At 44.0% G+C, this 26,207-nt stretch overlaps 1 protein-coding gene across 2 annotated transcripts; it reads right to left on the bottom strand.

Moving 5' to 3' along the window:
• Positions 1 to 13,009: 13,009 nt before the first annotated feature.
• On the bottom strand, positions 13,010 to 24,416 carry LOC135556332 (protein NDNF-like). Of its 2 annotated transcripts, none has more exons than XM_064989451.1 (4): positions 24,351 to 24,416; positions 17,257 to 17,460; positions 16,683 to 16,807; positions 13,010 to 15,141 (listed from the first exon to the last, which is right to left on the bottom strand). In XM_064989451.1, exons 2-4 carry the CDS (start codon positions 17,454 to 17,456, stop codon positions 13,748 to 13,750), a joined length of 1,719 nt encoding a protein of 572 aa, XP_064845523.1. In that variant the 5' UTR covers positions 17,457 to 17,460; positions 24,351 to 24,416; the 3' UTR covers positions 13,010 to 13,747. The 2 variants fall into 2 exon arrangements, with proteins under 2 accessions (XP_064845523.1, XP_064845522.1); XM_064989450.1 differs by lacking the exon at positions 24,351 to 24,416 and adding an exon at positions 23,647 to 24,056.
• Positions 24,417 to 26,207: the final 1,791 nt, after the last annotated feature.

Genomic DNA, 26,207 nt, shown 5'->3' with positions numbered 1-26,207 from the left:
TGTTCTGCTCATATAAAAAAAAAAGAATTAAATGGAAATATAACATTTATATAAATATATTCAGACCCTTTACTCAGTACTTTTTTGAAGCACCTTTGGCAGCGATTACAGCCTCAAGTCTTCTTGGGTATAACGCTACAAGCTTGGCACACCTGGATTTGCAGAGTTTCTCCAATTCTTCTCTGCAGATCCTCTCAAACTCTGACTGGTTGGATGGGGAGCATTGCTGCACAGCTATTTTTGGTTTCGGTTTCAAGTCCGGGCTCTGGTTGGGACACTCAAGGACATTCAGAGACTTGTCCCGAAGCCACTCCTGCATTGTCTTGACTGTGTCATGGTCCTGTTGGGAGGTGAAGCTTCACCCTGGTCTGAGGTCTGAGGTCCTGAGTGCTCTGGAGAAGGTTTTCATCAAGGATCGTTCTGTACTTTTCTCCGTTCATCTTTGTCTCGATCCTACCTAGTCTCCCAGTCCCTGCCACTGAGAAATATCCCCACAGCATGATGCTGCCACCACCATGCTTCACAGTAGGTATGGTGCCAAGTTTCCTCCAGACGTGACACTTGGCATTCAGGCCAAAGAGTTCAATCTTGTTTTCATCAGACCAGAGAATCTTGTTTTTCATAGTCTGAGAGTCCTTTAGGTGCCTTTTGGTAAACTCCAAGCGGGCTGTCATGTGCCTTTTGCTGAGGAGTGGCTTCTGTCTGGCCACTCTATCATACAGGCCTGATTGATTGTGTGCTGCAGAGATAGGTGTCCTTCTGGAAGGTTCTCCCATCTCCACAGAGGAACTCTAAAGCTCCGTCAGAGTGACCATCGGGTTCTTGGTCACCTCCCTGACCAAGGCCCTTCTCCCCGATTGCTTAGTTTGGCCGCGCGGTCAGCTCTAGGAAGAGTTTTGGTGGTTCCAAACTTCTTCCATTTAAAAACGATGGAGGCCATTGTGTTCTTGGGGACCTTCAACGCTGCAGATATTTTTTTGGTACCCTTCCCCAGATCTTTGCCTCAACACAATCCTGTCTCGGAGCTCTATGGACAATTCCTTCGACCTCATGGCTTGGTTTTTGCTCTAACATGCCCTGTCAACTGTGGGACCTTATATAGACAGGTGTGTGCCTTTCCAAATCATGTCCAATCAATAGAATTTACCACAGGTGGGCTCCAATCAAGTTGTCGAAACATCTCAAGGATGATCAATGGAATCAGGACAATTTCGAGTCTCATAGCAAAGGGTCTGAATACTTATGTAAATAAGGTATTTCTTTTTTGTTGTATATAAATTTGCAAACATTTCTAAAAACAGCTTTCGCTTTGTCATTATGGGTTATTGTGTGTAGATTGCTGAGGATTTTTGTTTTTTAATCCGTTTTAGAATAAGGAGGCACTGTAAATGCGTAATTATAGATATGTGATGTATTCATTGTGATGTATCCCGACTTGTCATACAAATGTAGAAAAATGCAATATCCTCCATTGCATTTTGGTGTATTATTCTGTTGTTATTCTTCACTCATGAGGGAGGGAAATTTGAAAATATCTTAACGGTTTGCAGGTTTTTTGTAACAAAATGACATGATACAATGAAATATTTCATAAACTTACAGAAGGCAAATCATTTCTGAAAAATTAAATATAAATGTTGAAATTAGTTGGCAGGGGTCTTAACTTCAACATTAATGTATTTTGGTGTATTTCTAATACCTTTTAAGACTTTTCTGGTAGATATGGTCTAAGACTCCTTTTTCATCTGTTTGACCAGAAATCAAACATTTAGTTTATTCCGAATTTTAGGATGGAACTTCACATGTTGGTGCTCATTTGGGTTTAATGCCGCATTCATGTGCTAGTTGGAACTAGGAACCTCTGAAATGTCCAACTTGCTAATTGGTTGTAGATATACACGTGCCACATTCAACCAGTTAGCGAGTCAGAATTTTTAGAGGTTCCTAGTTCGATTATTACGTGAACGTGGCATGCTGGCAGGAACCGGGTTACCACGATTTACCAAGATTACCTGCCAAAACCCACTCCTCTTTCCAGAAATGAATAATTGTGAGAAACATTCTTTCTATCAACAGTGTGATGTGAAATGGAACTGTTAAATTATATGCAAAGTCTAACTAGTGGTGTGGGGGCTGTGCTTTGGCAAAGTGGGTGGGGTTATATCCTTCCTGTTTGGCCCTGTCCGGGGGTGTCCTCGGATGGGGCCACAGTGTCTCCTGACCCCTCCTGTCTCAGCCTCCAGTATTTATGCTGCAGTAGTTTATGTGTCGGGGGGCTGGGGTCAGTTTGTTATATCTGGAGTACTTCTCCTGTCCAATTCAGTGTGCTGTGTGAATCTAAGTGTGCGTTCTCTAATTCTCTCCTTCTCTCTCTCGGAGGACCTGAGCCCTAGGACCATGCCCCAGGACTACCTGATATGATGACTCCTTGCTGTCCCCAGTCCACCTGGCCGTGCTGCTCCTCCAGTTTCAACTGTTCTATCTTATTATTATTCGACCATGCTGGTCATTTATGAACATTTGAACATCTTGGCCATGTTCTGTTATAATCTCCACCCGGCACAGCCGGAAGAGGACTGGCCACCCACATATGCTCTCTCTAATTCTCTTTCTTTCTCTCTCTCGGAGGACCTGAGCCCTAGGACCATGCCCCAGGACTACCTGACATGATGACTCCTTGCTGTCCCCAGTCCACCTGGCCGTGCTGCTGCTCCAGTTTCAACTGTTCTGCCTTATTATTATTCGACCATGCTGGTCATTTATGAACATTTGAACATCTTGGCCATGTTCTGTTATAATCTCTACCCGGCACAGCCAGAAGAGGACTGGCCACCCCACATAGCCTGGTTCCTCTCTAGGTTTCTTCCTAGGTTTTGGCCTTTCTAGGGAGTTTTTCCTAACCACCGTGCTTCTACACCTGCATTGCTTGCTGTTTGGGGTTTTAGGCTGGGTTTCTGTACAACACTTTGAGATATCAGCTGATGTACGAAGGGCTATATAAATAAATTTGATTTGATTTGATTTAAATCTGTCTTAATACAGCCTTTTCTGCTCTGCTATCTGCATGATCAATAATCAATGCTTTGCGTGTGTGTCTGTTTGTGTGCGTTAGCCTACCATATTTACTTACACAAAATCGCCATGAATTCAAAGCGGACACATTGTTCATGCTGAAACTGTACATGCCACCTTGAAATGCAGTTGAAACGGTAACAAAATTGGCTCCAACTTGTCCCTTACTTTATATCATACGAGACCTGAAGGAACTAATCTTCGTATTCTTTAAAATTCTTGTCTGTTTCTCCTCGTCTGTTTGTGTATTGTCTCAGTTCACCTTTGTATTTGAGGTTGTCTAACCGCTAGCCTGTGTTCCAGGTGTGCTATAAGACCCCACTGACATTATAGAAGAGCAGTAGGGGGGAAGTCTACGTGGATCTATTGGATGACAGGAGAGACCAGTGGACTGAGAGGCTCTTTCTGTGCCCCCAGCCCCCCTTCCCCTCCTGTCCCCTTCTGACATCCCTGTCAGTGCCACGGTCGGGAGGGTCAGGACCAAGACGATTAAAGGCCATGAACCCTTTCTCCTTCTTTAGACCCCTGTAGAACCCCCCTACCCATAAACTTTCACTCAGCTTTCATGACTACCCCTAGGTGATCCAGACCAACCCTGGTCATCTACTGTTGACCAGTAACCATACACACACACACACACACACACACACACACACACACACACACACACACACACACATTCAGATACACAGTCAGACACACAGTCAGACAGACACACTATCATAACATGGCCACCGGTTTCCCTGGGCTTTTCATCATGTCTTGTGTTAATGTGCCTTCTTCAGTAGGTCGCAAAAAAGCTGGATTTACCCGGACTGCTAAATTCAGGTTAGATCAGCAACAGGGTCCTATCATATCATCTATCAGACCATTATACTGAATCAAAAAAGGCCAGAAGATCACTAACAAAACAGGACCAAGACTTAGAACACAAAGAGCAAAGAGCCATGGAACCTAGGATCCAGTCATCCTCTCTCTGTACTGCCAATGACGAGAGGGCCACAGAGCACAGAAATCACATTTAGGACATGGCAGAAGATTGACCTGAAATAAACACTTTCAGTTTCTTTTTTTCTAAATATTTTCACTGCAGGGAAACCTCAGTTTGGCAAACACACAAATGGTTCCATACAGGATTTTCCAAATGTATGAGTGCATTTTTGTTGAAATACTCAAACCTGATACTGTAGGTTTAGAGGCCAGACCACTTTTTCAGGTTTCACAAACCCCCTCAGTCCCCTACCACCCCAACCCCCTATTTCAAGGCTATTGTAAAACAGCCAGCAAACCATTTCCTGCAGCTCCGAGGTCACTGGATAAATTATGTTTTCGTTTGTCAACCCCTGGTCCCCGGCGGACCCTGTTAGAGAAGGTTCTTCAGAGGGCGTCTACAGAGATTACAGTACTGATGAAGGGTGAGAAATTACAGGCACTTAGGAGTGAGCAGAGAACCGAGGGACCACCCCTACGAGGGTCCTCCTAGGCATTCATACTGTAATAAGTGTACACAAACACATGTTTCCTTTCATGTTCATGTATAACACTCATGAGCACGTGCACACACACACACACACACACACACACACACACACACACACACACACACACACACACTCATACAACTCACGCTCCATACATATACATAAAACCTAAATAGACTTAGTACACATTGCAGACATGCATAGACACACTGAAACACACACACACTCCTAGATGGTAAATGACCGGCAGTTTAAACAAGGAATTCAGTGTTAGTGTATTATCACTGCAGCCATACATTGGTTGAGTCCTTCAGCTGGGGTTTGCAGATGGAGATCGTTTGAAGACAGGGGTCACAGGTCTCTCTCTCCCTGCCCTGGGACAGGACACTGAGGGCTAGGGATGGCTCTGGGCATCATCCCCAGACTTCCGCCTGCCTGACCTTATGCTGGTTTGTAGCAGAACCCCAACAATGATCTATACCCTGAGACGCAAAAGTAGAATCATATTCATCATAGTCTACCCCTCTGTATTGTCCTGCCAGGGCTCAGTATGCGTGTGTGTGTTCGTGCGCATGTGCATGTGTATATGATTTGTATTACACTAATTTGGAAAATCGCAATGCCCACGTTATGGTGTTGAGATCCTAGAAAAAGATTAAGTTGGCCCCAGTGTGGAGCTGAAATGTCTGACTAAACCCGTACTCAGTCCACGTCTTATTTTCCCATAGTAGCCTAGGTGCCGTGGATAGTAGCCTCGGTGCCTTGGATTGTAGCCTAGGTGCCTTGGATTGTAGCTTAGGTGCCTTGGATAGTAGCCTAGGTGCCTTGGATAGTAGCTTAGGTGCCTTGGATAGTAGCCTAGGTGCCTTGGATAGTAGCCTAGGTGCCTTGGCCTCATTCTGCTCCACAAAGCTTATAACAGTCATCAGAGAGTCTACAGTTTCACTGCTTTCTCTGCCAAAGGGATAATCATCTCTGAGAAGCGTTCCATGTTATTCTTTAGTTTCAAATCACATGAGAGTGTCATGAACAGAGGCTGTGTGTTAGTGTGTGTGTGTGTGTGCGTGTGCGTGTGCGTGTGCGTGTGCGTGTGTGTGTGTGTGTGTGTGTGTGTGTGTGTGTGTGTGTGTGTGTGTGTGTGTGTGTGTGTGTGCATGTGTGTGAGGTGCATGGCTGTCTGTCTCTGTGGGTCTGTATGCATACCTGCCTCTCTAGTGGCTATTTCTCCTTCACAAACTCGACAAAATTGTACATTAACAATTACCAGGATCCCTGGAGTGTCAAATCTTCACATTTCCAGAAAAAATAAAATCACAAGACAAAATGTGTCCCCCAATGTCGAATTTATGCAACTCCACAAAATACACAACATGCCTGCCGCAGATTTTCAAAAAAGAAAAAAGCACATTTTCCAAACAGGTTGTTGTTGCATGGAAGCCTTTAGCCTAGCTGATTTACTGGCCCAGGCCTGGTTCTACATCACATCAATTAAATGCTCCCAAACCCGATAAAAATACAGATTTTTAGAAAACACTACAGCAGGCTATATTGATTTAAACTGGGGTTGAGAACAAAGCTCCCGAGGTGGGCTGTAGAGGAGTGAGGAAATGAGAAAACAGCCATTAGGCATAGAAAAAGCGCAGAAAGCAGAAAACTCACCTTGGTGATGATCAACTGAATGGAAATATTGGAATAAAGTAGGCTAATACAATTGAAGGCATTTATCAAATTCTTACTCATGCTGAAACTCCCAAAATCGTATCCAATCTTTATACTAATATAAAGCAATAGTCGTATGTGGTCACCTAGATTATTTCAGCATCGTTTAGACACAAGCATGGGGCGACTAGATAAATCAGAAATGATCAGATCAATTAGTGTCAGATTTTGTTTTCACTGAATCTCCCTTTGGATATTTGGTAACAATTAGCACGGGGAAATGTTAGCTAAATTGAGATGAGTGCTAATGATGTTCTTTATTCTAGTTTGCTCATATATTAGCTGATCAGAATTTTTTTTCTAGCATGTTATACAATTGGATGTTGATCTTCAACTCCCGAACAAAAGCCCGTGACTTGTCTGAAAATCAATCAATGTGATTTTGTTAAACTGAATCTCTGTATGTATATTTGGAAGATCTCTGGCTGGACAAGTGGAAGTGGTAGCTCATGTATTCGTTTGCTAATAATTTAGCATGAAATAATTTGGCCTAAATCAAGTGAATTATCAATGTAGTGACTCATGTAGTAGCCTTATATAGAGCCTAGGCTATTTTCCTATTTTTACAATCCCACTGAAACCCAAAATCCTGACTCATGTCTCGCATGAAAATTCCTAACTTTATTCTGTAATCCATAGGTTGCATTATCAAAGCACGTCTCGCCTATGCATGTCAAAATACCGCTATAACATTTCCCCTGCTGTCTCGTTTTGCTGCCCTTATGAGAGTTTCCGTAGACAATGTGTGATCAACTAACGATACGAGAGTAGGTAGATATGGGCTTTAAAAAAAGAAGAGTTGGTCCCGTTAAAATACCTTGACATTAAACAAGTTCCTCTATTCATCTCCCAGTTATTCATGAGCTCATCTGCTATCCGTATAATCATCAACTCCATTTTGCCAAATGGAATATATTCTGTAGTTCGTTGGAGGTTATGTAGCAAGTTTAGCAACTTTAGTCAATTGACTTTTGTTTGACTGCAATTAGAAAGTTTGTATGATTCGAAAACGCTATAGCCTACTCGGGGTGCACGCTCCGAGTCCAGAGCACGCTCTGTCTCTAGGGCCTACTGCTGAAATGCGCTGAAATTATTGAGGAACAAGATAACGCTCGGAATTTATGAAAGGCCTGTTTCGCAATTCACAACGATGTCATTAGCGATCAGTTACTGTATGATTACTTAATAGCTGTGAAATCTTTACATAGTGGAGCAGCCAAGCCTGTAATGTTGCGCAGGGACAATCTAATTTTGGGAGAACCCTGGCATAGTGACCATATCTTGATTGTAAACGCTTTAAAATAGGCACTTCCGATTTATGAGGTACATTCCGAGACTCTTGGGATAAATATAAATAAAATTAGAAATTATTCCCGGTATTTTTTAGGCAAAAAATGACTGTATATGCTCACACACTGCCATGTATCTTTTGTAATTATACTTCTAACATAATAATATATTGTTTCTCTGACAATATATTAATGTCTACCTGCTGCGTTTGTGCTCAACTAGCAGTCCTGTGATTGTTAAACTGGCCCTTGCCTCAGAGCAGTCTGTCATGCCTCACACTGGCCTAGGTAACTTCCCGACACCAGCATAGTGAATTTGAGGGGCAGGCAAGTCATGCTAACTCTGGCCAAGGATCAAAGCTGAGTCTCCGTCGCACAAGTCTGCCATTCTACCATACCTGTAGTGTTATGGATGTCTCCACTCTTCATTCAGCTGCATATACAGTATACATAACTCACAAATCAAAGCATTACCATGTTAAAAAACAAATATGCACAGCCCACCAGACTGAATTACACTCTGATGTTCTAATAAAATGTGTATGCCAAACAAAAAAAACGTTGTCTATTTAAAAGTTTAACAAACCAAACAACTCTATGCAGAATGACTACTTTGAACAATTTACACAGAAAATGTCACACAAAAAAACACATTTACTGGAATATCTTTCCAGATGCAAAGTTTGGTGATTTTTTGTTTAAGGAGTCAATGACGGCATACACCAGAAAAACCTTAACCCAGACAAAGCTGGGCCAGTTGTTCTCCACCCTATGGGAATCCCAATCACAGTCGTGATGCAACCTGGAATTGAACCAGGGTCTGTAGTCACACCTCTAGCACTGAGATGTAGTGCCGTAGACTGCTGCACCACACCGGAGCCCAGTGATAGAGTTAGGATACAATCTCCATCTGTCTTTTAGGCAACCACGTTTTGCAAAAACTCAGTTAAATATCGGCTCGGAATTGAGACTCAAAGATGTCTGCAGAAAGAATGGTGTGTCAGCTATGACAAGACACCTTGGGTTTGAAATTTTTTTGGGGGTTACTGAACTACAGTATGGTAGGTGAATTGGATTTACATCTGGTAAAGTAATTAAGCAACGGAATTACATCGTGGGTCCCTGATCTGAACTATACAAAAGTGCATAATTATGGAAATGAATAGCATTCTCTTCCTGGGTATTATTGGGTGTTATTCTACACACTGGCTATTATTGTAATAAGCTCTGCCCCCAAACAAGACCATATTTGTATGGTCCAGACCAAATTTCAACTACTTTTCAACGTCCATGGATGTCCGGTGTTGGTCTGTGCTCACCACCCTGTGCTCACCACCTTGGATGGTTCCGACCTTGAATATGTGGACATCTATAAGTACCTAGGTGTCTGGCTTGACTGTAAACTCTCCTTCCAGACTCATATCAAACATCTCCAATCGAAAATCAAATCCAGAATCGGCTTTCTATTCCGCAACAAAGCCTCCTTCAGTCACGCCGCCAAACTTACCCTAGTAAAACTGACTATCCTACCGATCCTCGACTTCGGCGACGTCATCTACAAAATAGCTTCCAACACCCTACTCAGCAAACTGGATGCAGTTTATCACAGTGCCATCCGTTTTGTCACTAAAGCACCTTATACCACCCACCACTGCGACTTGTATGCTCTAGTCGGCTGGCCCTCGCTCCATATTCGTCACCAGACCCACTGGTTCCAGGTCATCTACAAGTCCATGCTAGGTAAAGCCCCGCCTTATCTCAGTGCACTGGTCACGGTGGCAACACCCACCCGTAGCACGCGCTCCAGCAGGTGTATCTCACTGATCATCCCTAAAGCCAACACCTCCTTTGGCCGCATTTCGTTCCAGTTTGCTGCTGCCTGTGACTGGAACGAATTGCAGAAATCGCTGAAGTTGGAGACTTTGATCTCCCTCACCAACTTCAAACATCTGCTATCTGAGCAGCTAACCGATCGCTGCAGCTGTACATAGTCTTATCGGTAAATAGCCCACCCAATTATACCTACCTCATCTCCATACTGTTTTTATATATTTACTTTTCTGCTCTTTTGCACATCAATATCTCTACCTGTACATGACCATCTGATCATTTATCACTCCAGTGTTAATCTGCAAAATTGTAATTATTTGCCTACCTCCTCATGCCTTTTGCACACAATGTATATAGACCCTTTTTTTCTACTGTGTTATTGACTTGTTTATTGTTTACTCAATGTGTAACTCTGTGTTGTCTGTTCACACTGCTATGCTTTATCTTGGCCAGGTCGCAGTTGCAAATGAGAACCTGTTCTCAACTAGCCTACCTGGTTAAATAAAGGTGAAATAAAAATAATAATAAAAAACAGTGGGAGAGGATGCTTGTTACAGGTGGCAGGTAGCCTGGTGGTTAGTGTGTTGGACTAGTAAGCGAAAGGCTCCATCTGGCCTGTCCATGTCATTCCCTACTTACTGGCTTTATCAGTAGGAGTTTACAGGCCTGTCCATGACATTCCCTACTTACTGGCTTTATCATTAGGAGTTTACAGGCCTGTCCATGACATTCCCTACTTACTGGCTTTATCATTAGGAGTTTACAGGCCTGTCCATGACATTCCCTACTTACTGGCTTTATCAGTAGGAGTTTACAGGCCTGTCCATGTCATTCCCTACTTACTGGCTTTATCAGTAGTAGTTTACAGGCCTGTCCATGACATTCCCTACTTACTGGCTTTATCATTAGGAGTTTACAGGCCTGTCCATGACATTCCCTACTTACTGGCTTTATCAGTAGGAGTTTACAGGCCTGTCCATGTCATTCCCTACTTACTGGCTTTATCAGTAGGAGTTTACAGGCCTGTCCATGACATTCCCTACTTACTGTCTTTATAAGTAGGAGTTTACAGGCCTGTCCATGACATTCCCTACTTACTTGCTTTATCAGTAGGAGTTTACAGGCCTGTCCATGACATTCCCTAATTACTGGCTCTATCAGTAGGAGTTTACAGTCCATGACATTCCCTACTTACTGGCTTTATCAGTAGGAGTTTACAGTCCATGACATTCCCAAATTACTGACTTTATCAGTAGGAGTTTACAGTCCATGACATTCCCTACTTACTGGCTTTATCAGTAGGAGTTTACAGTCCATGACATGACATTCCTCTCAGACAGTTAGGGGGAGGGCCTTGTTCGGGCTTTAGATGGTAGTTCTCTCCCAAGATTCAGCGTGAGACGCTGCCTTTAACCCTCACTCGGTCCACATCACCATTCCCTACTTACTGGCTTTATCAGTAGGAGTTTACAGTCCATGACATTCCCTACTTACTGGCTTTATCAGTAGGAGTTTACAGTCCATGACATTCCCTACTTACTGGCTTTATCAGTAGGAGTTTACAGTCCATGACATTCCCTACTTACTGGCTTTATCAGTAGGAGTTTACAGTCCATGACATTCCCTACTTACTGGCTTTATCAGTAGGAGTTTACAGTCCATGACATTCCCTACTTACTGGCTTTATCAGTAGGAGTTTACGGTCCATGACATTCCCTACTTACTTGCTTTATCAGTAGGAGTTTACAGTCCACGACATTCCCTATTTACTGGCTTTATCAGTAGGAGTTTACAGTCCATGACATTCCCTACTTACTGGCTTTATTAGTAGGAGTTTACAGTCCATGACATTCCCTACTTACTGGCTTTATCAGTAGGAGTTTACAGGCCTGTCCATGACATTCCCTACTTACTTGCTTTATCAGTAGGAGTTTACATTTGTCGCGCTTGTTCGGTCTGCGCGCAGACTAAATCTGGCCTGTCCATGACATTCCCTACTTACTGGCTTTATCAGTAGGAGTTTACAATCCATGACATTCCCTACTTACTGGCTTTATCAGTAGGAGTTTACAGGCCTGTCCATGACATTCCCTACTTACTGGCTTTATCAGTAGGAGTTTACAGGCCTGTCCATGACATTCCCTACTTACTGGCTTTATCAGTAGGAGTTTACAGGCCTGTCCATGACATTCCCTACTTACTGGCTTTATCATTAGGAGTTTACAGGCCTGTCCATGACATTCCCTACTTACTGGCTTTATCAGTAGGAGTTTACAGGCCTGTCCATGACATTCTCTACTTACTGGCTTCATCAGTAGGAGTTTACAGGCCTGTCCATGACATTCCCTACTTACTGGCTGTATCAGTAGGAGTTTACAGGCCTGTCCATGACATTCCCTACTTACTGGCTTTATAAGTAGGAGTTTACAGGCCTGTCCATGACATTCCCTACTTACTGGCTTTATCAGTAGGAGTTTACAGGCCTGTCCATGACATTCCCTACTTACTGGCTTTATCAGTAGGAGTTTACAGTCCTGTCCATGACATTCCCTACTTACTGGCTTTATCAGTAGGAGTTTACAGGCCTGTCCATGACATTCCCTACTTACTGGCTTTATAAGTAGGAGTTTACAGGCCTGTCCATGACATTCCCTACTTACTGGCTTTATCAGTAGGAGTTTACAGGCCTGTCCATGACATTCCCTACTTACTGGCTTTATCAGTAGGAGTTTACAGTCCATGACATTCCCTACGTATTGGCTTTATTAGTAGGAGTTTACAGGCCTGTTCATGACATTCTTTACTTACTGGCTTTATTAGTAGGAGTTTACAGGCCTGTCCATGACATTCCCACAGCTCTCTGGGAGCTCCACATTATTCCAGGGCAACAGCAGGTTAATGTAAGCCAGATGGAGCCTTCTGTACGCTTCCTCTGAACGGGGTTGTTTGATTGACAGGGAGTTGTGGTGGAGAATAAGAGCGTTACTGCTCAGAATCGAGTTGTGATGGAAACATGGAGAGTCACAAGGAACAGCTGTTTTTCTTAGCCACAACAGTCAGGACTTCTCCACTCAACTGTGACCACTCTTAATTACAACGTGTGGATGTGTGTGTGGTTGTGTCTTTGTCGGTGAGTGTCAGTGCATGCTGAACTCCTCTTCTCTTATATGTGGTAAGTGTACTGTATGTGTGGTTAAAACTGTTACCCTACATCCTAAAACACATGTAAACACGAAACGATTGCAGACACTGATGTGACATTAGTTCTACATTGTTCCGGTGTAGAGAGTACTTTTGGCAACTTTTGACACTTGGCATATGACAACATTTACCAACATTCAAATACGTTCATCCAAATAGTTCACTCTGGCAGTCCCATTCACTCTGGTACTGCATGGCCATGGGAAATTGGCCCTATGTCAGTAATCATTTATATCAAGGATCACGTTATGCGTACGTGGACATAATGTAGGCTTAATGTAAAATCTATAAACACTCCTATTCTCCTTTCTGCTGATACACTGGTGCAGTGCTGTCTGACACCCTCCATATATCTACAGTATGTGATGTTAACTAGCCCACAGAAGAACATGACACCCAGGGTGACACAGGGATGACTTGTTCTATATTTAGTGTTTATGTACATGAATATTGGCAGGACAACTCTGTACATGTGACACACACAGCGATACAGTGGTAACACACAGACCTCCAGCACAGAACACATTTACAGACAGGCTCTAGAGCACACACTGGCTGAGTTACACAACGGAATGTCTCCACAATGACAATTTCCTCATAGAATTTGAATGATTTCTTCATAACAGTAATAGTCATCATGATCCATAAAAACAAACAATCAAATCAAAAGAGGCGAAGTATAAAATAATTTAAATCTCTCCTAAATGTAAATGATGCACTGAGAGAACTATACACGGCTGTTATCTATTTTATCTCTGCAGGTCAACTTAAATTCAAACTGAAGTAACAAACCATTTTGACAGAGAAAAGCAAGAGTCATGCAGCAACAGAGAGATGCACAAGATGAAACAGTATCTTCTCTGAAGCTGTGAAGTCTCCCTGTTGGCAACGAGATTCTGGGACCCCAAGCACAAGGCGATCCATAGGTGAGCACCTCTCACTTATGGATCGCCCAAAAACATGCCAACAATGAAATGTAAACATAAATATACAGGTTGATATCTCCCTCTGCAAACAGTTAAGTCTCTGCCACAGGCTCATCAGCTGTGTGAGTGGTCAGTCTGTATACACTCCTTAGTAGAATATCACTTAGAGTTAAATAAAACTTTTTTAATATATATATATATATATAATAGATTTATTCTGTGCAGTCTTTTAGCAGTACTTCCTCGTTTTCACCAGTTTGCTCTGGTATTTGACTGAGTGACCACTGTGGCCCACAACATAAACGTCCAGCAGATAGGTCTTGCCCGGCTCCAGCCCTGTGATGGTTTCCGTGGTAACGGCCTTCTGCAGGTTTGGGCTGTGGAAGTACTTGCAGAGGACCTTCTCTGACTTCCTGCGCGTCTCAGGCCCGGCACACTGGTTCTGCTCACGGCGCCGCTGCTCCTCGCCGTAGCTCTCGGAAACCTCTTTTTTGTAGACGCAGAACTTGTTGCGGTCCTGCGTTCCCAGCCAGGCCACAGTAGCAGAGGAGCAGGTACGCAGCTTGTCGAAGGCCTTGATGCGTGTGTCCTCGGGTAGCGATGGGAAGGGCTGCTTGCTGCTGGGCTTTGTGGTGGCCAGCACCTTCAGGGTGGACGCTCCTTTCCTGCTGCCTCGCAGACGGATCAGGTACTTGGCCTTGGGCTTCCCTCGCAGCTGGAACTGCCGTACACCCTCCACATTCTGGGAGAGCAGCAGCTTGCCATCACGCCTAACCTGCACCTGAACAGAGTCCAGACAGGCATGTACAAACAGAGTGACCCTCTGGTGGGAGGAGACAGGGGCGAAGCGCAGGAACTTACTGCCCTTCCTCTTGATGAAGACGTCGGACACTTTGCCATCCTTCAGTTCCACCGTCTTCTGCCGAGCCTCCTCTTTGGTGCGGGCAAAGGTGCCCACGTAGGCGGTGCTGGTGTTGGTGGCAGAGTTCACAGCGAACACGTCAAAGTAATACTGAGTGTCCGGCTTCAGGTCCGACACAGTGAAGATGTTCTTGTTCCCGATGCAGACTTTCTGAATGTCAGAGGCCTTGGGTTTGGCTGTGTAGGAACGGGAGATCTTGTTGCTGGTGAGACCTCTGTTTAAGTTATTGTCTGAGTGGACAAAGCCAAAGTGAGCAAAGTCGAAGGGGCTGAAGTCCCGGCCTGGCTTTGGAGCGGCCATGAAGGCATCGTCAGCGCTGATCTTAGCCTCGGCAGCACACAGGCTCTTGAAATTGTGCTCCTTGTTGATGACCACACAATACTGGACGGGCTGGCCCATCAGAACGCCTGTAGGGGTGGGCTTCCAGGCCAGGGTGACAGTGGTCCGGCCCAGGGCGGTGATGTCCACCCGGGGATCGTAGGGCAGCTCGGGGTAGGGCTGGTCAGACGCTGGGGTGGTGGTAGCGTACACCTTGAAGTTGCTGTCCTTCTCTGTGGAGAGCATCTCCAGCTGATAGAGGCCGGAGGGAGAGCTGGTGGCCACGTAGGACTCCACATCGTTCCCCTTGTAGGAGAAGAGCTCTGTGCCCTCATCTACTGTCACCTGCTGATGCTTCTGCTGGTCCAAGGGCTCTGGCTCACCTGGAAAACACACAAACTTAACATGAGTTCCTTTCATATCATAGCATCCCCATCACCTCCTGAGATATTTTTTGCTAACCTCCCCTAATGTTTATTTAATTTTTTTCGGGCTCTGAAGTAAAATAATTTCCACAGGTGGCTAAAAATGACCCGTTTAATGTGTTGATCCTGATGAGGTCATGGTAAAGCTCTCTCCGAGCCGTACGGACGATTAGCCCCTCATGAGCCAGCGACCATGTTTTCACTCTAAACATCCCCAAAAATCCTAGGCTGGTATTCACTTGGCCCTTCCTGGGAACTTGTGAAGCTGTGCTACAAAGAGGCACCTTGTAGCCTATCTATGAGGGAGTCAGTCACAGGCCTTATTTCAGCTGAGCAAGGAAACATAATATTATGCTTGTCAACCAGAGAGTGTGCTCAACGGTGTTCTAAATTAATGCTGAAAGATCCGATCTGAGGCCGAGACATTCAGCAAAGAGAGGAGCAAACATATGAACAGACAGAGGTTGTGCATTTGTATATTTACACTGGAAACTAATGCAATCCTGACGGCTAGTGCTCCACTCAGCCTATGTGAATGGCTGCTCGGTCTATGTTAAGCTGCCATGTGTAGCACATATTGGAGATGAACTGTGTTGCAGTATTTAGTCTCTATTCTACTGTATAATCTATTGGGACAGTGAGTGAACATCAAAAAAGCAGGTGGTATCAGGCAAGGAGCCCATTTATTCATTGGCACAGACACATGCATACCCATATAGTCCTACACGTGCACACTCATAAAGTCCTACACGTGCATACACATGTACTTTCACACCCTCACATTATGCACACTCTAAAACCACCGCTGCAGTCCATGTCTGTGCTCTAATGGGACTGGGCTTGAGGGAGTTGATTGATTTCTTGTGTTTCTAAGACAATGTCCAGATGGAGAGAGAGTGACTGAGTGTGTGAGAATGAGAGGGTTGAGAAAGAGCGAGCGAGAGAGAGAGTCTTCCCTTTGGAGGACAAAGGGAGTATACGTTAGGAATGGACAAGGGGGGTTATTGTACCTAACTATATAAAAATGTTTATGGGGGAGGAATGAGGAAGGCTTAATCACATTCTAAACTCTTTACTCATACACTGTGTTTGTCTGCCAGCCAACCAACCAGCCAGCCAAGGGCAGTCTGTTCTACTCAGAGCTCTGTGCCCTTTTCACAGACTACAGAGGTGTGGTCAATTCAGACTTCAGTGTGGTCAGTTCAGACATTGTGTCACTAGTTAGTTAATAACCATATCACAACCACACCAAAAAAGCCCACCAGCAATGCGGCCCAACCACAACAAAATGTACAAAGTCTTTCTCATTTTATTCAAAACTATATCAATCAAATGTTTATGTTGCTGTTAGTTTATGTTCATCCTGATAAATTAGTGAGATGATTGTTGATGTACTTGTTGTACATCAAACATATATTACACAAGTTTTACAATGTAATTAGTGTAATAGCCCAATTTACATTAGCTATCAGTTCTATAAATCATGTTTATGTAAATACCTGATCCCTCTCCACTGGCCTCCTCAGGCAGCTCCTGCAGAGTTAGCTTCCACTCCAGAGGAGCATCACATGGTGTCACCGTCACAGACAGTGGGGTGTTGTCCTCCTCCACCACAAAGTAGTACCTTCAGAAACAAGAAGTATTGCCCAGGTAAATGACAGGGATCAAACAGAACGCAGGGTTAACTGCAGGTTTAACTACTGAAATCACTCTACACACTAAGTCTATGGCCACTCTATGGAATGCTAATGACATGGGCCTCTATCGGCAGACATGACCTAAATCACATGAACATCTCTTTCTCATCTATAATGCATTTCCTCATCCTAGTATACATTACAATGCATTCCATATTCCCCATGCATCCATTTGCCATAAGTCATCATACAGAGCCTACAGTGCTATTTAGTGGGGGAAGGCTACGACGCTGTCTTTGAGCGATACACAACCTGGCCTCATGCATTTGGTAAGATAAGACATACAGTACATGTACATGTTTGGAGCAGTAAACCTACATGTTGGTAATGGTTGTTGATAGTGACGGCTGTCTTTACATAGACCTAAACTCATTACCTTTTGGGCGTGTCCCTGAACAAGTATCCACTGATCTCGGCTCCGTCTGGGATAATGGAGGAATCATGGAACAGGGTTTTGTCTCTGATCTGCATCTGGAACAGGCCCTCGTCTCGCGTGGGCAGCTTCTGGCCCACTACAACCCCCAGCAGTAGAGCCAGGGCCAGAGGCCAGCCCTGAGGTCCAAAATCCAGCCTCATCCTCCTGCAACACATAAATCAGACATGCAGGACCATCAGAACAAGTAGAATTCACGTTAGAAAAGCAAAAGTAGTGAATATTGGACATCTTTCAATCAATGCTTGGAAGAGGAACTTGAAAATGTACTTCCAGTTGTGCCTGTTAAGTCCATCAGAATGGAAGGGAAACCAGTAACTCGCTGCCAAAGAGAGGAAACTGAGAGACAGAGATGGACAGAGGCCCCATCTCTTGGAAAAAGAGAGAAAGTGGAAGGCAGACAAAAAGAGAAAAGACACTTTGGACCAGAAAGAGGGAGAAGATCAAGAGGAATACAGTGGCGAGTGTGAGAAAGGTTCCCCCAAGGTCAGAGAAAGTAGATTGAAGGGGATAGAAGAGGAGAAGAGATTGGCACTAGCCGCTAAACTGTACTGTTCAGTAGATATCCCCACGGCTATGGGGCGTGGCTCAGTACACAGGTCTTTGCAGCTCACTGAAGATCAGGAACACTCAGATATCCTCTGTCTATTGATTTGGCCACATTGATTGCAGCTGATGGGAAAGGCAAATCCCTGGTGATTTAATCAGGATAATGATAGCAGATTAGCCAGATACTTTACTGTCATTTACAGCAAGTGAGAGTGTGTCCTTTTAATGACCCCTCTTGCTCTCCTTTTCTCGCTCCCTCTTTCTTTTCCACCCGAGCTCTCCATCTATTTTTCTGTTGCAAATATAGCTCATCTTTGTCTCTTGCACACACAAACAATCTCTATCCCTTCTCTTTCTGTCCTTGTCACACAGACATCCTATCCTATCATTCCTCCCTCCCTCTGGAAAGACAGATAAGTCAAACCAGAGAACCCAAAGCTGGACATGCTTCCATGCTATAAACATGGCTTCGTTACTACATTGTCTTCCTTTGAAAACACAAGCCAGAGAAAAGCCCTTGATAGCTGTGTCAATTTGTCCCTTTAGGCCTCTCGTGTCTGAGCTGAGCCTTCCCTCATTCAGCCTGACTTCAGAGAGGTGGAGGAAAGCCTTCTAAGTGGTACTTTGAGATTTGACTCACAGAGAGAAGATGCTTATCTCCGCTTGTCTTATTCCACTTCAGAAGCGTGTCGGTCGGAACAAAGACATGTCTATTAATACTCGAGACAGTCCTGAGGTGGTATGTACAGAGCTCTACAGAGTTGTCTCTCACTCTTCAGCCCCAAAACAAAGCACAGAGGCTCCCAGAGACCCCAGTCTCAGCTGCACCAAGCCCACATAATGACACTACTGGACTGATGTCATCAGATATGGGACATGTGCGCTCTCAATTATTAATTAGTGTGGAATCGTCCAGCAGATTTGCTTGCAAACATTTGTGGCATAATCCAACATGCACTTGATGTGCTGTTTCCAATGTAAGCAACTTGCCCACCGCGTGTGGTAATACTGATTTAAACCAATGGCTTTGGTTTGAGTTGCTCAAAGTGCTGCAGTATCCCAAGTCTGAGAAGCGTTACCACTAAATGCTACGTTCCTCTATCCAGGCTCCGATCTCATGTATGAGCCACTGCTGAAAGATGACACCTGCACATTAAAACAGTTGGATTTGACTGTGCTAATGTCTAGACCTTGAGGTTGTGTGGTGCAGCACAGGCAGTATGTATGGGTCATGCAGGCTGGAATCTGGAATGTTTGTGCATGCATGAGTCTGCAGGCCTGCCTCTACCATTCACAGGCTCCCTTTACCAAAATAAAACTTCAAAAAAGCTGCATCTGGAACAAATAAAGCCTAATGTTTAATTAGAGTGAGGGAGAATGTATGATAGTAATTTGGGGGGAGGATAATTTGAAGGCAGAGCCGGCCACAATCGTGTCAACTTTGTTTTGCTGCTGTTTTTTGTATATTTATATATTCATTTATTTTTCAGTGTCACTACGACTGGAACTTTGTTCAAAACTTGAAGCTCTTTTGGTTGTTAAAGAAAAAGTCTAATGCATAATAAATGGTAAGTTGTGGCAGCTTGAGGGGTGGGGGGTAGGGGGGTAGGGGTAGGGGGGGGGGGGGGGGGGGGGGGTAAGGATAATACTGAACAGGTTAGGTGCACAAAGCATAATTAAGATAGTAATTGATGGAAATAAAGGTATGTCACAGTTCAACTGTTTGACCCATAGTAATAACTACGTAATAACCATCTAAATTATATGACTTTACAATTATGGTTAGTTCTCCTATGACAACAACAAATGAACCAGTGTTTACCCTGTGCCTATATCATGCCTTTACCAGAACTATGTGTATGACAACTTAGCCAGATAACAATGCTAAAGGGATACCTCTGGATGAACTCGTGGATACTATTTTTATGTCTCAATCAATCCATACATTAAACAAACTAAATGTATTACATGATAAAGAAGTCATTGTGTGTGGTCAGTTTGGTTGTAGGACGTAGATGTTTGTTTATGAATGTTTTTATGGGTGTGTTCGTCAATTTAATCTGGAGTGCGCTCTGGGCATTCGTAAATTCATAGCATTGTCCGATTGTCCATTTGTAAAGTCAGAGCGTTTCGCACTACACTGGACACTCTGACCGAGGAGTAGGGTTGATCTGAGCGTTCTGATCTCACAACAGCAGTCAAGCACCCAAGCTGGCTAACGTTGGCTAGCTTGCTAGCTACTTAAAGACACAAATCAGAGAACACCTCACTCTGACCATTTTACTCACCCTGCAGAGCTGGTTAGGCTGTTTTCATGTTATCCAGAGTGTTGATGAATGTAACTGGGCTGCTGGCAACAATTTAATTGCACTTTTTTTGCCGAATATTACTGACACCGGCCATATTCAACGGGTGTTGAGCATTCATAAATTCATCAGTTATTCTGCGCTCTGGCACACTCAGACGAGAGTGCTCTGAAATCGGAGTAGATAGCCAGTGTGAATTTCTGAACTATATACTATATGTATGTACAGTTTGAGATCAGTTGGTGAGTCAGGGAGTCAGCTGGTATTCCAGATGTCAGTCAGTCAGTCAGTCAGTCATTGTGAAGCTAGCCCAGCACAGCCTGATAACTAGCACACCTAACCAGTGTTTCTGAGTGACAGAGAACATGTATGCACAACGGAGCAGCTTACGCCTGTCATTCACACGGCCCAGCAATAGTCCTGCCCTCCACATTTCCAACTTGAAAGACCCATGTGGAGTGTGTGTAAGGGCCTCTGCGTGTGTGTGTGTGTGTGTGTGTGTGTGTGTGTGTGTGTGTGTGTGTGTGTGTGTGTGTGTGTGTGTGTGTGTGTGTGTGTGTGTGTGTGTGTGTGTGTGTGTGTGTGTGTGTGTGTGCGTGCGTGCGTGCGTGCGTGCGTGCGTGCGTGCGTGCGTGCGTGTGTGTAAGCATATGTATGTAAAAGAAGATTGTGTGTGCGTGTCTGCATTTTTGCCTGCCAGTGTGTATACCAGGCCTCTGACTACCGCTACACTACCACATCGCCCCACCGTCTCTCCATCCCTCCAAAGTCTTCTCTGATTTGCCCTCTCCATCCAGCAGCAGTCCCAACCTCATCCTCCCTCCAGCCTCCCACACCCAGCTCCATGACTCCCTGTCAGGACGGACGGGTAAACCTCATGCCAGCTCCCACATGGAGCTCATTAGCAGGACGGGAAGGAAACAAATACACTTTCATTTCAACACAAATAAAGAGACATTTCAGATTCTCCCCAAGAAGACGCCTGGCAGGGCTCACAGGACCTGGAGCCTTTGTTTGATTTCTTAAAGCTGCTCTGAAGGCAGATTTACGGTCGGTCGGTAGTTCTTCAGTAGCAGACTCCATCACTGCTGTGATTGGGGATACAATCATTGGGAATACAGACAGGCAGGCTGGGCTGAGGGCTAAGAGCCTGAGATGGAATCAACCACACATAACCTGGGCCCATTCTGATGGAGAGCCAAACCCAGAGCACGTCTGGTGCTCTTGGAGAGCCAAACAGCTCATTAATGAATTGGTAGAGACTGTGGTTTAGGCTTCTGTCCAGGGGCAGAACTTTTGTCTGTGCACAATGTGAGTTTCTCTGTTTGTGTATGTCTTCTAAACCGTCAAATTCCTCAGAGTGTGTATAAGTCTACATCATCACTCATATTCTGTCTCTAAACCACCCACATCATCATCATCATCAGCCCACAAAGACTCAAAGACTTTGCTGCTGCTGGCACAATAGCATGTTCAGGAAGGGGAGCCTATTTTCCATCCCTGCCTGCCTCTCTCTTGTTCTGTTTTATGGTCCATCTCTGAGCGAGGCAGCGGTTAGCACGGCATCCTGGAATGTTGCTTGGTGGAGCGGGTCAGGTCATAGGGCACTTTCTATTACTGCACAACAAATGAGCCATTCAAATGAGGGGCGCACCTTTGACTGATGTGCACTTCGTTGCTGTCATTATGACTAAAGGGAAGCGCACACAAGATTAGCCCACAAAAAGCCCCATGGGAAAGAAGTGGTCCACTTTCTGCCCATCAGCATATCAACGATAAGGGCATAGACCAGCATCGTGGGAAATGAGGCAGTCATGTATCCATTATGTTCCACTGGGCAGAGAGCACAGACCCCTTCTTCAGGAGAGAGATCCGTCAGTCTGAGGGCACTGCCTCTGCTTGTGTCCATTTGAAGAGGCATAATGAGGGATTTGCAGAGTGAATGTTTTGGACACTGGGAGAGGGTGTGGGTGGATAAAATGAATAGTTTAATTGAAGGGACTAAAAACCTGTCGCTATGTCCTTAATCTTCCAGCAACGACTCTGGACGTGACATCCCACTCCAGCGGTCCGCACAAAGCAAACGCAACGAGAAGAAGACTGTATATACTGCAGCTCGTCACTTCTCCGGACGCATAAATTGCAGTAGCAACACTGGCGGAATTCTTTCAGCCCAGAGTTTTCATATGCAAATCACGGTTTAGTTACGGTATGCAACACAGACCTTCCCATTTTCAGACTTTTTGTTCATGATTCATTCTCCTGAGAAAGTACGGGAGGCAGTGTGGCTTCTCTCTGCTACTAAATACAGTTATTCAAATTCCCATTCTGAGTCTGTCTCTCATTATACTCCTGAGCCCAATAGGGAATGCAGCTGGGGGAAAAACAAGTCTCACCAAGGGATGGATGAGGTGAATAACAGAAGCACTAACTTGGAATTCCTTCCCTTCTGATTTCCTTGCGTAAAATTCATAACGTAAAATGCATTCATTTATACAAATTATTTATAAACGAATAACACGTTTAATCAATGAAAAATATCTTATTACGGCTCAAATAAATGTATTTCCAAAAAAAGTTAATAAGAGAGGATTTATATGATCAATGATCAATTGTTTTAAAAAAATGCAGTAGTTTGTTTTACATTTAAGAAGATTTTTAAGGGTCTCCAAATGTGAATATATTGTGTAAGAGAGTAATCAGAGCAGGATAGCGGTTATTGTGCAGGTGCGGCGGCTCGCACGGGGTTGAGTAAAACTATTCCAAAAACTGATGTCCCATTTAAAAAAAACAATGTCCCAACATGTGTGGCATGTTGCATCGGCAGCACCACCATAAAAAGGGCACGTGAAGAGAATGTATGCCACGCACTATAGAATGGGGTGATAACGCATCTTGGTGAATTGCGTCTGGCGGCTTTGGAGGGTGCTCCGTCACCCCTGGGAGCATGGGAACCCAGTTAAGAGCACAAAGCAGCGCGCCTCAGGTCCAGAGCCCCGAGCTCGAGGACACTGCCTTCCGCGTGTCCTTTTCAACTCACTCAAAAGTTTATCCTTTTTGCGCGACATTAACCTTGCCAAGTGAAATAATGGCCACAGCCAAACTAAGGAAACCAAATTAAAAGATCATGCGAGCCCGGGCTTGATTGAAATGTGTTTGAAAACCTTAACTTCCCGGAGTTGTAAACCACAAAACCCTTTCCCCTCTATCTGGCAGTATTTTCAAAGGCAAGCGTTATTTAATCGGAGAGTCCCTCTCTGTTTTTCTTTTTTATGGAACCGTCTCATTATCTTCAAAAAGCGCTCCACAAACCATATAGAGTAGACCAGGCTACTACAAAATGTTGCCCGAAAGCAGCGTTTTCAATCGATGTGATTTGGCATTCGTAAGTTTAGGCTATTTCATGGGATATTTATATAAAACAGAGATCTAAAGAGCCACTGATACATTTAAAGTATTTTGTGAATGAGCGTCTTACCTTTCAGTTTTAGGGATGATGAAAATAGTTGGAAAGTTGTATGAATATGTTGCTTTTTCCTAACCAGCGAAACAATTATGAGACCACAATAAAAAATGTAAAAAATGAAGGAAAAAAAAACGCAAAACAGTTGTCCTTTTCACTGTCCAATAGATTCCTCGAGTCAGTTCTTGTATGGTGGCAATGGGATTACAGGTCTGGTTAGTTGGTGGCAGTTCTGGAGGGTTGAGCCTTGTTTCAGAATCTGAGTGGGTAGGTATCCTGAGTTCTGGCTGCGCGTCCGTCCCCTGTCGCGCGGCTGCTATTGAGATTCCGACTGGCAAACTGGTGCGAACTTCTGTCTCTGCGCTCTCCCTTGGTGCACTCCGATAACCAGCCCACTCCTCCTGGACATCACAACCCCAACAAATAAAAAACCAACCAGAGACCAGCCAGAACCAGCAACGGACCTATCACAGACATGAACTTAAACTGACATCACTTTATGAATGAAAAACCTATATTTCTACATTACTTTGGATTTACTTTGAATGGCTATAGCCATACCAAGTAGACCTAATTTGTATAAATTGGATGACAATTACACACGTTTTACATACATTGTATTAAACCTTTTTTCTTTGCATTCAAAATAAAACTTTAAAAACATTTTTCCATCGAATAAGGTAATATCCCTACCAGGCGAACACTAAGGTTGAACTTACCAGAAATACTTGAGAGACGTGTCTGTAAACCTAGAGCAAAGCAAAACAAGGCATAGATCTGGTGTCTTCACCTCTGTTATTTTAAGAGCGGGGATCCCCTGTGAGCTGTTTACGTACGTCGTAATGCGCGCAGAAAACGAGCACACTTGGGTAGGACCCTTTTCAAAGTCACGCAACCCTCGGGTTAGAGTTTCTGTGTTTTATCATGAGCCTAGATAGATGTGTAAGCACAACCATTTTATTCCTTCATCTGTCGTGTGTAATTTATGTGTAATGTATCCATAAAGAGCGTTTTCTCCGGGTTGCTTTCGTTTGTCCGGAGTGTTTATACCAAAACAATTCGACTGGGCCGAATGTGTTTTTGTTGCTTACAATACATTATTCCGTGTAGCCTAAAGGTGTGAAAACGCCGGCGGTACAGAGATGCTTTTGTCTGTTCCCGGGCCATAACCCAGGGAAGTAAATATTTATCCAAGATAAGAGCCTTTGACTCAGTTCTGTCGGTGATGTGAATTGTAAATAATTTACGACTTCATGGGGGTTGCCGAGCTCAGCAAAGTAGCCCGAGTAAAATGATGCCTTTATCCCACCCGTCCAGAAAATAGATTGGAGCGTTACCGTTTAAAACTTTTGTTTCATTACCCCGAATCCCTTGACGCATTAGCAGGAACAAGTGTAGCAATAATGCATAGTATATATGAAGGGTTAGCATACTCTACCTCGTTAAGGGGAGAGAAAAAGGAAAGCAACGTTGGATAGGAGAGAACTTGGCAATTATTTAACATTATGTTAGAGAACAGTCTGGCCTAAATATGTAGATAATTTTCCATCATACATTTCCAATTTGACCTCTAGCCTAATCACATCACTTAATGCAGACTAATTCAATATGCGTAGACTATTCTATATATAATATATTTTTTCAGCCAAAAACAAATATATATGCGTAATTTCGCACATTATAGTATCAGTATAGACAGTAAGTAGGCCTAACAAACATACCGCAATTAAAGTAAAAAACATTGAGTGAGACGCCTTGGTGCAACAGCATCATCTAGCGTCAGTGGTCTCTCTGGAGGCGTAAATCCGCGCACACTAGCCTAGACTGGTTAGCGCACTGGCTAGGGAATTACCGAGTGGACTTTCTATCTCAGGAAATTGGTGGCACCTTAATTGTGGAGGACGTGCGCGTGGTAATGGCTGGAGCGGAATGATATCAAATACATCAAACACACGAAGTTTATGGACATGGCTCTTGTTGTGTCCACTGTAAACTAACGGTTCTCCGGGCACATGGCTGCCGCCATGGCGAAGTGGTCTCGTCAGCGCACAGGGTTTTATGCAGACTATGCTGCCACAGTGGTAGGTGGGCAAGTGCAGGCCACTCCTGGCTCCTTGCATGGTCCGGACTGTCTGGATCCTGTAGGGAAGGTTGTGTCAAGTTTGATAAATGATTTGGGAGCAACTTGAAGTAGAGCTCCAGACCCCTGACTTCCTGACCTTGCATCTCACATCCTGCTATCACTCCGCATAATGCAAAGCCATTCTTTCTCTCTCACTTGCTGCTCTCTCGCTCGCTCTCTTTCTCGCTTGCTCTCTCTTTCAATTCAATTTCAATTTAAGGGGCTTTATTGGCATAGGAAACATATGTTTACACTGCCAAAGCAAGTGAAATAGATAATAAACAAAAGTGAAACAAACAACACAAATTAACAGTAAACATTACACTTCTAAGTTCCAAAAGAATAAAGACATTTCAAATGTCATATTATGTCTATATACAGTGTTGTAATGATGTCCAAACACTTAAAGTACAAAAGGGAAAATAAATAAACATAAATATAGGTTGTATTTACA

This window comes from Oncorhynchus masou, chromosome 15 (genome assembly GCF_036934945.1).
Source record: "Oncorhynchus masou masou isolate Uvic2021 chromosome 15, UVic_Omas_1.1, whole genome shotgun sequence".
NCBI lineage: Eukaryota > Metazoa > Chordata > Actinopteri > Salmoniformes > Salmonidae > Oncorhynchus > Oncorhynchus masou.
The sequence above is the reverse complement of the archived record's forward strand: the minus strand, read 5'-3'. Positions and strand labels throughout refer to the sequence as shown.

Bases quoted from the DNA above. Each gene is read 5' to 3' on its own strand.
- LOC135556332 (XM_064989451.1), bottom strand. From the start codon at position 17,456: ATGAGGCTGGATTTTGGACCTCAGGGCTGGCCTCTGGCCCTGGCTCTA. The intron at 16,808-17,256 runs GTAATGAGTTTA...TTGTTTCTGAAG, and splicing joins TTCAGGGACACGCCCAAAAG to GTACTACTTTGTGGTGGAGG. The intron at 15,142-16,682 runs GTATTTACATAA...TGTGTTTTCCAG, and splicing joins GGCCAGTGGAGAGGGATCAG to GTGAGCCAGAGCCCTTGGAC.